The sequence below is a fragment of the Lepidochelys olivacea genome (assembly GCF_965140295.1).
Source record: "Lepidochelys olivacea isolate rLepOli2 genome assembly, chromosome: 3".
Taxonomy (NCBI): domain Eukaryota; kingdom Metazoa; phylum Chordata; order Testudines; family Cheloniidae; genus Lepidochelys; species Lepidochelys olivacea.
The window spans coordinates 201,624,624-201,638,419 of NC_140413.1; the positions used below are offsets into that span (position 1 = coordinate 201,624,624).

General features: G+C 45.3%; 1 protein-coding gene across 2 annotated transcripts in view; it reads right to left on the reverse strand.

Annotated features, from left to right (window-relative positions):
• The window catches only part of SNAP25 (synaptosome associated protein 25), a 92,534-nt gene that overhangs the window by 32,058 nt on the left and 46,680 nt on the right, over positions 1-13,796 (reverse strand). For both annotated transcript variants that reach the window (XM_084624670.1, XM_084624669.1), the window contains exons 2-3: positions 4,853-4,988; positions 3,998-4,039 (exon numbers count right to left, since the gene is read on the reverse strand). In XM_084624670.1, coding sequence (XP_084480796.1) covers positions 3,998-4,039; positions 4,853-4,924 — 114 coding nt within the window. In that variant the 5' untranslated portion in view covers positions 4,925-4,988. The remainder of the gene's footprint in view (positions 1-3,997; positions 4,040-4,852; positions 4,989-13,796) is intronic.

The following is a 13,796-nucleotide window of genomic DNA, read 5'->3' on the forward strand; positions in this document are numbered from 1 at the left end:
GCTCCTTGAGTCTATTGCGATAAGGCATGCTATCTAATCCTTTAGGATCCAGCTTCATTTTGGGGCAGATAACTTGCTTCCACAGAGATACATTAACTAAGTAAAACTCTTTCTTGACTAGAGGCCCAATCCAAAGCCCAGTGAAATCAAAGGGATTCTTGCAATGGATCAGGCCCTACATTGTCCAGAATGTTATTTTATGTGGTGCTTGTTAGGCTACCACTGAGGAACATTCAGAATGAAAGAGCGATATCATGGGGAAACATTTCCCTATTACAGATGAGGGCATGTTAATGTACATGAAAGTCAGCTAAAATAGTGACCCTACACTAAGCATCCAGTTTGAAATGGCATCATAGCATTATCCAATGAAACAGTTATACTTTACAGTTTCCATTCTGAAATGTCAATGAGCTTAAATGTAAAACCAAATCTTATAATAACATGAGAAAACAGCCCCATTTGGTTTGGGGTTTACAAAGCAGCTCTTATGTCTCCATAAGAAAAGCCTGTTGAGAGTCCTTGGTTTAAGTTTAGAGGTGAGAGCAACAAGGATGGTGTTATGGTGAGCGTCTGCTATAGGCCACCAGACCAGCAGGATGAGGTAGATGAGGCTTTCTTCAGACACCTAACAGAAGTTCCCAGATCACAGGCCCTGGTTCTCATGGGGGACCTCCATCACCCGTACATCTGCTGGGAAAGCAATACAGCAGTGCACAGACAATCCAGGAAGTTTTTGGAGAGTGCTGGGGACAACTTTCTGGTGCACCTGCTGGAGGAACCAACTAGGGGCCGTGCTCCTCTTGACCTGCTCCTTACAAACATGGAATAATTGGTAGGGGAAGTAGAATTGGGTGGCAACCTGGGCAGCAGTGACCATGAGATGGTCAAGTTCAGGATCCTGACAAAAGGAAGAAAGGAGAGCAGCAGAATACAGACCCAGGACTATAGAAAAGCAGAAATTGACTCCCTCAGGAAACTGATGGACAGGATCCCCTGGGAGGCTAATATGAGGGGGAAAGGAGTCCAGGAGAGCTGACTGTATTTTAAAGAAGCCTTATTGAGGGCACAGGAATGAACCATCCTGATGTTCAGAAAGAATAGCAAATATGGCAGGCAACCAGCTTGGCTTAACAGAGAAATCTTCGGTTAGCTTAAACACATAAAGGAAGCTTACGAGAAGTGGAAACTTGGACAGATAACTAGGGAGGAGTATAAAAATATTTCTTGAGCATGCAGGGGTGTAATCAGGAAGGCCAAAGCACAATTGGAATCACAGCTAGCAAGGGATGTGAAGGGCAACAAGAAGGGTTTCTACAAGTATGTTAGCAACAAGCAGAAGGTCAGGGAAAGTGTGGGACCCTTACTGAATGGGGGTGGCAGCCTAGTGACAGATGATGTGGAGAAAACTGAAGTACTCAATGCTTTTTTTGCCTCAGTCTTCACAGACAAGGTGAGCACATCCAGACTACTGCACTGGGCAGCACAGTATGGGGAGGAGGTGAGCAGCCCTCAGTGATGAAAGAACAGTTTAAGGACTATTTAGAAAAGCTAGACATGCACAAGTCCAAGGGGCTGGATGCAATGCATCCAAGGGTGCTGAGGGAGTTGGCTGATGTGATTACAGAGCCATTGGCCATTGTCTTTGAAAAATCCAGGCAATCGGGGGAGGTCCCAGATGATTGGGAAAAGGCAAATATAGTGCCCATCTTTAAAACAGGGAAGAAGGAGAATCCGGGGAGCTACAGACCAGTCAGCCTCACCTCTGTCCGCGTAAAAATCATGGCGCATGTCCTCAAGGAATCCATTTTGAAGCACTTGAAGAGGAAGGTGATCAGGAACAGTCAACATGGATTCACCAACGACAAGTCATGCCTGACCAACCTGATAGCCCTCTATGATGAGATAACTGGCTCTGTGATTATGGGGAAAGCGGAGGATGTGATATATCTTGACTTTAGCAAAGCTTTTGATACAGTCTCCCGCAGTATTTTTGCCAGCAAGTTAAAGATGTATTGATTGGATGAATGGACTTCATGGTGGATAGAAAGCTGGCTAGATCGTTGGGCTCAACGGGTAGTGATCAATGGCTCGATGTCTAGTTGGCAGCTGGTATCAAGCAGAGTGCCACTGTTGGACTGTGGTAGGAAATCTGAAACGCCTTCTGTAGTCACCTTAATGGAAATGATGCTCAGATCACTGTGAGAGATTTCTCCTGATGTTTCAGACTAACCAGTGCTATATTTAGAAAGTTCTTTGACTGAATGGGAAGCTCCTCTATGAGACGAATAAAAGCCAGATCCTGTGTTCTACTGAGCTCTTCCCATGAAGTGCTGGGCTCCTATATGGACTGATCAGCAAACTCAATATTCCCAGTCTTTTTCCCATGGAGATCAATTACTGTTATTTAATATTTGCATTCCAGTGGCATTCACAATAGGCTAATCCACACATGCAGGAAGATATAGTCAGTGGATAGGTCACTGGATTGGGATTCAAGAGACACAGGTATGATACTTACTGACTGGGACAAGTCACTTGCTATCTCTGTGCCCTTTGTTGTCTAGGCTATTTAAGCTCTTTGGGGTAGGCCCTGTCTGTTATTCTGTGTTTGCAAGGCTCGTTTAAGTAGAGTAGAAAGGTTGGCAATAGGAATGGAGAGGCTCAAGGGTAGAACTAGAGAAGAGGAAGGCGAAGGATTGATTGCATAAGGCATGTTCACTGAGTGAAGTGGTGGAGGGAGGAGGTGGTAGAGGGACAGGTAAATGGGTTACGGTGGGGTTGTTTCAGGATAGGGGAGAGAAAAGCCTTCTTGAATTGTGAAGGAACAAACCGAGAGAGAGAGCTGAAGTAGGTGGGCGGAGAATTACAGTTGTGGTGTTTACTGATCAATAGGTGTCGGACTCCACAATATAAGGCCCAACTCCATTTGAGCTGAAGTCAAAGGCAAACCACCACTGATTTCAATGAGGGTAGGAAATGAAGGCTGGAGCTTATGCCAGCTTATAAACGTGTGACTCAAGGCTATTTCTTTCCCTTTGTGTTTGCTTGGAACTCCCACTGTTGTCGATGCAAAGCAGGCATGGGGGTCGAAGGTGTCCTGCAATAATAAGCATGTCAAAATTGATGACTTATTAATGTCTGAGGGCCATAAACAAAGTCTAACAGCCTTGTGTGAAATTATACATCAGGTGACCAGGGGACCTGATGGCTGATTGGTGGTATGAATCCAATGTCCCAGATTATAAAACCCTCCACCACGATTAGGATGAATTGGCACCCGAGTGAACTACCCTTTCCCTCCCAGAAAATCCCCACCTGGTGAGGATTGAGGCATATTAGCAGGGTAGACTGAGCAAACTTCCACTCTCACTCCCAGTGCTGTGGATGATCAGAGGCCTTCTGTCTCCTGTATTCTCAATCTGCCATCTTTCATGAACCCTAACATTCTCTATTAACAACATTCCAAGAGAAGATAAAGAAGCATTGCCTAGATTCTGTGGTGACTGGGGCTCTACAAAGACCCGAAATGGATGAACAGATACATAAGGAGCCAGTCACACCATTGCATTTCTCCCCATTGACTTCTGTGAAGTTTATCGGCTTCCTGCAGCTTGATGCCACTGTGGGTATCGGGCCCACGGTGACCAACCAGAGGTCATGTACAAAGGGCGTTTCATTGCTTTATCTTGAATATTTCAATTCAACCAAAATTAAAATATGGACATAATACAGTTCCCCATTAACTATAGTAGTTATCCTGCAGTTCAGTTGAGTCTTTCAACTGCTTGATCAACTTTATCAATGGCTACACCACATCTTGTCTAGACTAATTCCCAGGAACACCTTTTGAAAATGCCCCATTTTTGATGGTCACAAAAACCTATGGAGATGCCCTTGGTGTGTGAATATTGGCAAGTGGCTCAGGCCTTTGCTTGTGTCAGGCTTTCCCATACTCTATCTACAAAGGAAGGGAGGGTAAAGCATAAGTCCTTACCTCTTCAACAAGCTGCAGCATACGACGGGTGCTTTCAAGTGACTGGAAAAAAAAAAACAGGAGAAAAGCAAGTTAGATTTGGCAAATGCCATTTCCATCACTAGTGTGCAGGCATGTATCAATGTCATGAATAGCCTCATATAGAAGTCTTTGAGTGCTTCTTTCCTCACTCTCTAATGGCCAGATTACAGCTATCCCAGCGTGGGAGTGCAAGGAGGGAAGACGGCGTCTCTCCAGGCACTCCGGCCTGGGAGGTAGCCGGAATTCTGCAGCTAGCACTCTCTAGCAGTAACACTGTTGGCAGTGATGAATGCTCCCATAAGGAGAGGATAGCCCTGGCCTTGCCCTCCTTCCCCATCTAAAGGTGGGGCCTGGGCTCTGAGACCTTCTGCCCCAGCCAGGTTTCAAAGCCTGGGCTTCAGCCCAAGGCCAAATGTCTACACTGCTATTTTTAGCCCTGCAAGCCTGAGTCAGTTGACCCGAGCCCTGAGTCGCGGTGCTGCAGGTTTTTCTTTTCAATGTAGACATACCCTTAGATCCTAACTCTGCCTTACCTCACTCAAGTATCACTTCCATTTTTTCCACCGCCAATACCCTGAGAGTTGAGATCTGCTGGACCACTTGAGCTAACCAACCCTTGGTTTAAACAAGGGTAGATGGGTGGCAGGGCATTTTCAAGGAGGGACCCTTGATGCTGGGATATTTTTCGTGTTCGGATATCCTAAGCCTGTTGACCTACAGGATATGGTGCTAGATGTATGTTTTGCTACAGCTGTGCACATTTCTGGATGTAGCCTGTGGACAGCAAGATGAACCTCAAGTGTTTCCACCCTCCTCGTTTGCCATTGGTTTTACCTCATCCGCCAGCTGGTCAGCACGCCGCTGCATTTCTTCCAACTCATTGCGCATATCAAGTTCTTCTGCCATTTTAGCTGTGAGTCTGTCTGTCGAGGCTTCAGACCAAGGGTTTGTGTTTGTTCTGCCCGTGAGTCTGCAAGACAGCAAATTGGGGGTTAAACACTGGGGTTAAACTTGCTGCACTCTGCAGATTTGTGCTTAAATGTCAATCCCCTCAAATGTTTTTATATGAGTGCTCTCGCCAGCAATCTTTCATCAGGGCTGGTGATTCTTACAAATGAAAGAGTGCTCGTGGATTGTTCAAGGTGATGTTCTATTCCTGGGCTATTAGTCACTCTCTTGTATAGGAGCAAGGATGGATCCTCGCTGCCTTCCCTACAGAGAAATTAATTCATTTGTATTTTCTACCTGGCACGCTTCAACTGCCATTAAGCACCAAACCCTTATAAAATGCAGAATCAGAAGGGACGACTTGTAAGTAGACATGGGCTTGAGCTGCATTCAAACTTCTCTGAAGTTGAAAGGGTTCAGCTCTGACAGAAGAGAGCACTCCGGTCAGCATAATTACTCCACCTCGGTGAGAAGCGGATGCTATGTCGGCGGAAGAGCGTCTCTCACCAATATAGTGCCGGTGTGGACAGCGTGAAACTTGCATAGCTCATGGGGGGAGGGGAGACTTTTTCACACCTAGGAGCGAAGTAAATTATATCGACTCATGCTGTAGTGTAGACCTGCCCTAGGTATATTTGCCTTTATTTGCCTTTTAGGACAGGGAAGGAGTATCTGACAGAGAGCCAGATCCTTAGTTAAGCTGTAAATCTGTGTCGTGCCATAGTAGCTTGCAGATAATGGAGCCTGATTGATTTTCACCAGCTGAGGATTTGGCCCAGAAACTCCATCTCAGAAACCTGAGCCAGTCAAAACTACACTGGATGAATTTTTAAAGGCCTGGCAGGGGGTTGTACTATATCACCCAGCTCGCCTTTTCTATCATTGCGTCTAGAGGGGCCAGATTCTGATCTTGATTACTCTTGTCTAAATCCAGAGTAAATCCACTGAACTCACCTGTACCTGAGATCAGACCCCCATCCATTGAATCTAGTTTAGGAAGATATTAGCTTTTATTATAAACCAAAAGACACAACGCGGCTTCTATTGCTGACTTGAAAAGGAAAAGTGGGGCCATCCATCACCTCTGAAGTCTGTAGAACATCATCACTGTTTTATTTCTCTGCCTGATTGAAGCATGACGCGTTGAAAATTAGTGCTCAGCGAGGGTTTGTCGCTTAGAGGAAGCACTAATCCAGCTGGAAGGAGAGGCAGAGGGCTGCGAATAACTGCTATGAAGCACTGGCCATTTCATTCAATTACATAATAACATAACATAAGGATGGCCATACTGGGTCAGACCAATAGTCCATCTAGACCAGTATCCAATGGCCAGTGCCCGAAGCTTCAGAAGAAGTGAACAGAACAGAGCAATTTATTGAGTGATCCATCCCATCATCTAGTCCCAGCTTCCAGCAATCAGAAGTTTAGGGACACCCAGAGCATGGGGTTGCATCCCTTACCGTCTTGGCTAATAGCCATTGATGGACCTATCCTCCAGGAACTTACCTAATTATTTTTTGAACTCCATTCTTCTTTTGGCCTACACAACGTCCCCTGGCAATGAGTGCCATAAATTGACTGTGTGTTGTGTGACGAAGTACTTCCTTATGTTTGTTTTCAACCTGCTGCCTATTAATTTAATTGGGTGACCCCTGGTTCTTATGTTATGTGAAGGGGTAAATTCACTTTCTCCACACCATGAACGATTTTATAGACCTCTATCATACCTCGCCTCAGTCGTCTCTTTTCTAAGATGAACAGTCCCTATCTTTTTAATCTCTCCTCACATGGAAGCTGTTCCATCCCCCTCACCTTTTTTGTTGCCTGTCTCTGTTCTTTTTCCAATTCCAATACATCTTTTTTGAGATTTGGTGACCATAGCTGCACACAGTATTCAAGATGTGGGTGTACCATGGATTTATATATTATCTATTCCTTTCCTAATGGGTCCTAATATTCTGTACTGGCTTTACACCTTGTGCCACTCTAATGGAAAAGACGAGTCAGGGCAGCCTTTGGCCCTAGGAGTTGACAGCAAATAAACTATAGCATCTGTCTATAAAAACTAGCTATTATGTATTTAAGGCGGGCTCAGTCCTCGCTCAGACGATACTCTCACTGAAGCCAGTAGGAGCACAGATTAAGGATGGCAGAAGTGGACCATAAGGCCCCAGATCACAGGGTCTGCAAACAGGGAGCACAGGAGCAGATGGGATGCTCACCCCCTTCCCAGGCCATGAGCCTGTGCTAGAAATGCACCTTTTAAGCTGCTGAGAAGAGGAAGTGTGCCTGCTTGATTCACAGAGACATGGATAGGTCCCCCAGCACAAACTCCTCTAAGCTCACACAGACTGAGCCCCTGTAGTGCACATGGGGACACAGAAGCCTCCCCTGGGGGCTTCCCTGCCTGCTGACCCCCACTCAGAAGAACCACACCACTTCCTCTGCATCAAGTGCAGCATTTGCTTCTGACAACAGCCAGGCAGGTGTACGGATTAGCATTGGGAGGAAGGAACTCTGCACAACAATAGCAGTGCCCCATGGAGGGCAACACTGGTGTTTGCTTTGCTAACACATGCCGATTAATTAAAGCCAAACAAAAGGCCATTGGCTAGATGCTGACCCAGCTGTTGGCTCCCATTTCAGCAGAATGCAACAAACCAACCCCCAAAACTGTCTAAGTAGCAATCAGCCAATATATGGCAGTGAGTTAAACTCTGGTTTGGATTAGACGTCCTTTCATATTCATCTATCTAGTCCTTACCCCCCTCCCCCCCTCACTTTCTTTCCCAGCAACTCTTCTGTAATGGGATGACCTTTCCTCTGCATAAATCAACTTCCACCGAGCGAGGAGCCATAGCCTTCCAGGGATCAGGCGGCAAAGGATATTTGCTGCTGAATCAAGCTCTATCTGCTTACGAATATGTAAGAAAATCAGACAGCTGCTTACGTATCCTCTGCAGCTTCTACAAAAGCTTGTTGTTATATAAGGAGGGAAATGTATGACCTTCATGCTTTTACATTAGCTGTGCTCTCACTTGAGGTTGTCTTGCTTCTTTTCAGTCTAAAGCAGGAAGAAATCCATCTCAAAGAGGAGACTGAAAAGCCAGCCCCCAAGCAACTGGCACAGCATTCTGTTTACATCAGTCTCAAACACTGAATACATCACAACACCCCTGTCTGAGGGAGGCTAACATCCTGTGATGGCTCACATCAAATTTAGAAGTTCCCAACATACCCTGGAGTAGCAGCTGGGGTAGGCAGTTCTACCTGGTGTGTTGGATGGCTGGGCAATTCACACCGGCATTAAGGCTCAATGGCAAGAAATGTGTCTGTGGGCTCAGCTGATGCAAATGCCTGGCTTAATGGCATGGTGAATATTCAGTTTGACATCAGACACTTTTGGGATGCTCGCTGTCAGCAGTAAACAGGTTTCACCCCAAAAATAGGGAGCACTCCAGGGATTAGGAGCTCCATGGCAGAGACACATCAGGGATCCTTCTGTTTCCAAAGAAGAACACTGTGAGAGTGACTGAAGAAATCCTATTGTTCTTGTAGGGGCCAATGCAGCCCAGGCCCACATGGGTTCTCCTGGAGGCAGAACCACTGTGATTTGGATGGGCTATGTGCCTAGAGTGCAGTGCCATGAGGAGTCACTCCCTGAACAGCCACATGCAGGGGTTATGTGGGAGCGAGGCAGATAGGCAAGTGGTCAGGGGAGGTTGAAGATCCTCCATAAAACAGCTGCTCTGCAGCCCAAGTGGAGGACTTCTTGGCTATGTCTACACGACCGCGGTAAGTTGACCTATGCTACGCAACTCCAGCTATATGAATAACATGACTGGAGTTGACGCACCTTAGGTCGAATTACCACGGGGTATACACCACCGGGGGTTGACGGGAGAAAATCTCCCATCGACTTACCTTACCCTTCTTGTCGAGGGTAGAGTACAGGGGTCAACTGGAGAGCAATCTGCAGTTGATTTGGCAAGTCTTTAGACCCACTAAATCGACTGCCAGCAGATCAATCTCAGAGCATCGATCCCAGCTGTAGCGTAGACCTGCTCCTTGACTCCTTCCTCACCAGGTACCTGGGGCACAGCTCACTGTTTGGCTTGGCACTAAAGCTGATCAGAGAACAGAATTTCCATTCATGGGAAATTCCAATATGTCAAAATTTGTTTGTCCCAAATCAGAACAAGCCGCCAAAATTTTGAAATTGTCCATGGAATGAACATTCCAATTCAGAACCATTGAATATGTTGTGTTTCGAAATGGCAAACACATCATATGGAAACACTGTAATATAATGTAAAATATTAAATGCTATAGATATTCAGTATGTACAAATATAAAATATTAATTTTAATACTGTATTATATGATGTAAAAAAGTCTAAATGAATCAAAATGACAGTCAAAATGAAAAGTTTCAGCATTACAGGAATGAAATGAGAAAGTTAGAATGATTCATTTTTTTACTCTTTCCATAGACAGTTTCATTGAAACCAAGGTTCCTGCTAAACGTTTAGATTGTGATGAAATTTCTGACACTGTTCCGTCAGAAATTTCCCAACAAGCTCTACTTGACACTAAAGATCGGACCTAAAGCCACTGAAGTCAATGGGCCATGAGATCAGGCCTGTAGAACAATCAGGGGTACAAAAGCCAGAAAGCGTTTCTGGGATTTTCAGTGCCACAGAGGGCTCGGAATAGGGATTCTCTAACTGGCCTGTTGGCCCTAGTCATGATCTGAACATGGACTGGAAGCTTCTCTCTCCATTGTGGGCGGGGAGGGGGGGTTGGGGGGGCTCAGTAAGGGTTGATGCAATAGGGGACCTTGGGGAAGAACCAGTTCTCACTTACAGCCCCTCCTTATTTTCCCTGCCTGATTTACTCAGCTGCTAAACAGGTGTGTGATATTCTTTACAAACTTGGGGGCAGGTCCTCAACTGGTATAAGCTGGCTTGGTTCCATGCCTGGTGAGAAAAATTTGGGGCCGTGGTATGTTATGGTCCTGGGGCCCCACCCCTCCCCTTTTACTTTATTTACACAGATGTTTTGGGGTCCCTTAGTAGAACTGTACTCCACTCCTTCTCCTCCCCTCCCCACACTTCCCATCAGCCCTAGTTCCATTGATTTCAGTGGGGCTATGTCCATTTACATTAGCTGACTATCTGCCCCATGGTTTGTTTCAGCATTTTCAAATACCTCACCCTGTCATCGCAAGAAGCTAGGTAATGCAGGGAGAGCCTCCCCTCCTGAGTAAGGGCAGTGCACCCTCAATGTGTATTACTTTCAAGACATGCACTGTTCTTTACAGCTCTTTGTGGCTTGTCTCCAGCTGGCTTGCTGCCAATCAGCTTTGGAGAATCATTACCCCATGACATGTGAACATCAGTGGGCTCTTGTGCTATTTCAGTGGAGGGCACTGGATTTCAGAGCCTTGCTTACCCTAGGGTTCCTACTCTAGAGTTTCTCATCATTACTAACAGTGTTAGCCATGGGGGGAGCACTAGTGGAGACAAGGAGCTGGGAATTCTAGCCACCATGTTGTCTATACCTGCTCTTAAGTGACCCAGTGCTTAAAATACTCGCAGCTGCCTGCATCTTGGTCTACACTAGCATTGGTGGAGTTGCACAAGTGAATTTTAGGGGAGGGGAAAAGTTAATTTAGACACAGCCTAGGAAGTGATATGATTTGAACGTTCATATGAGTGGGTGAAGAAGAAACTAGAATCTGCTTTCTACCTATTTGGTGTATGGATAGTCTAAATAGTAAGGGGATAAGGGATGGTCTAGGTAATACTTAGTCCTGTCTCAGCATGGGGGGACTGGACTAGATGACCTATCGAGATACGTTCCAGTGCTACATTGCTATTGACATTGTGTTCCTAGCATGGGAGATGCTAGATAAATAAGACGATGCAATGCTAATAAGGGTTTGGTTTTAAACCTCTGAGCATACGCAGTGTAAACTAGGTGGTAAATGAAGCCTGCGCAGACTAATGCTAAGCTGAGTTCTTGTGCAATTAATAAAAAAATGATAGTATTTATGAATCACCATAGTTTCTAAACATTGCACAAGTAAATTAGTTCTGCAGTAGACATCTCTCCCCACAACCTGGCTCTTGATTACAGCACTTAATGATCACGAATGAGCAGTAAGTTTGGACGGTGATGAGAAGTAGAAAGATATGGAGCCCTTGTGACTTACCCTTAGAATTATAGTTTCTGATTAATATATCCCACCATGTTTACATTTAGGGATAGATTCATCCCATTTTACATCAGCCTAGAAAATGTCAGAGGTTATAACTGCAGAGGTGTTTTGTAGCAAATGATTAAACTTGACAAGTTGATTGAAACTGTTTTTTTTTTTTGGTAAAGCACTTAGAATGGAGTGAGAAACACCACAAAGCCCTCTTAAAGGCAAGCTATTTTACATCATGTTTTAGTCATAAACATGAGTGCCCTACTGCGGTGCTGATTCAACTTCATTTATAGAAAACCATGCCCAGGAATCAATACAAGTTACTCATAGGCACACAGTATGGTAAACTGCATAATTTGTCTAGATGCAGGCTGAAAGTGGGTAGATTTTGCAGTTGATACTGGTTACTGCCCATATCTTTGCAATAATCTTCCTTAAGCACGGGGGATAGTATACATTGGGGATGGGATTCTTTAGTTAGATACCCAACACCCACTGAAATTCAAAGGGAGTCGGGTGCTTAACCCAGTTTAAGCTAAAATAAACACTGATGTGAGGTAAAATCCCTTCAGCTTCACTAGACACTGCAGATTTGATTTATGGAAGCAATTATTTTCCTACAATTTAGATTAATATTTTGCCCACTGATACCAGATGCTGTATTTCCAATACAGAAGAACAGTAGGAAACTGAGGGTTAAAGAGAAAGTAATAAAGAAACTCACTGAGGAGAACACATTGTCTACTTCAGTTTGAACGCTGCATTTATTATATTACAGGTAAAGTTCAGATGTAATAAAGAATCAGGTAGCTAGAATGTTTTATCTATGTGGAGTTATTCTGAAGCTCTAAGTGAACCGTCATATGTCCCTAAAGAGGGAGAAATACAATGGGTGACCTTTAAAAGGAAATATTTACTTTACTGGGATGTAAACTCTTCAACACAATAAATATAGAAAAATGAAAATGCAGCAGTTTACCATGGCAAAGTCAACATCGCAATAAAGCAACTGTTTCTTTTCAAGCACTCTCACTGTGTTAAAGTGCAGATCTATTTTTCCCCTGGATATCCTTAGCCAGAGGATGACTGCATTGGCATATTCTCCACGAAGAACATATATATATAGGAGACTGCCAATAACAATACTTTATATAGAGACTTTTCTTCTGTAGAGTTCGAAGAGCCTTGCAAAGGTGGGGTAAGCATTATTATCCCTATTTTACAGAGGGGAAAACTGAAGCACAAAGAGACTGCATGACTTGACCAAAGTTGCAGAGCAAGTCAATGGAGAAGCCAAGAATAGAACCGCCACAAAAACAGTGTTCAAATCAGAGGGCCCACATTCCTCTGTCTCAGCCAGCTCCCATTGCTACCCTCTCAAATGTCACTAGAAAAGCTTTGGGGTCATCAGCAGGCCCATTTTACACAGGGGTCCGGTTTCTATTCCCCATACTGGGACTCACCAGGAGTAACTGCTGCACTTGTCCTTGCTCCCTGATAAATTCCTGTAAGCTCCTCTATGGCGCTGCTTGCCAGGCCAGCAGGGATTTTCTCTCCAGCTGGTGTGACTGTTGGAAAGATTGCATGCTCTGTTGCAGCTTCTTCTGCTGGCCCACCAACCGCTGCGGAGTCTGCTCCATCGTCTGGACACCCAATAATCCCTGAGGCCTCCCCTGTGTGTCTCTCAATTGCCACCACTGGGGCAGTCCAGCTGACAAGCCTCAGCATGTCATGGAGCATGGCTTGCCTCCTGCCTTCTCCCCACAGAAATTACACAGACTCCTATGGTTGTACCTTCACCATATCCTTTTATTTTAAATTCCCTCCACCATTTCCACAACAACCTCCATGCAACAGTCTATTTACAGCACCAACCGTGCTTTTTGGCCCTCTCCCCCAAAACCTGAGGGGAACAGATATCTCCCTTCCAAGAGGCCTCTGTGTTACTGGGCTTAACTAGCCCTAAACCCTTCTCTCCCATTTTGGGACTTCCTGCCTCTTTATCTCCCTTGGGCTGATGAGCTAATTGGCTCCTTATCTCATCCATCCATCCAGCCTGGTTGTCTAATGGCCTCTGTCAGGTCATTAACGCCTGAGTGATCAGAGTGCAGGGGCACCCGTTTGCTCCCTGCACTCAGTCACAGAGGGCGGCGACACACAGGCTGATTGAAGAATACCAGATAAGAAAGAGAAACTGTAGAGAACTGAAACTATAAACCAGAGGGATCTTTTCCTCTCCCACTCTGGTTCTGAGTTATGTGTCTGCATAACACATAGCTGCATATGAGGGGTTTCTATCCTTGGAAAGAGGCCACTGTACATTGCTTCACAGGAGCCCCATCTGGAGGAGGGGGGGAGCTGCTCTAGTGACATGCAGAATTAGCACATCCACCTACCTGCTATGCAATTATTGTCTCCTCTTCAGCTAGCACTGCCCACATTTGGAGCTCTGCTGGCTGGCAGGTGGGGAATGCTTTGTACCACTGCCATCCCTCTCAAGGCTGCCTTTCTACTGTGAGTGCTGGGTTATACTAACAGAAGCTGGCATAAGCTGGGGGCTGAAATCTAGCCCAGAGACTGTCTACCAACCCCTTGCAAAGAAAGACTGTTTTGAGAT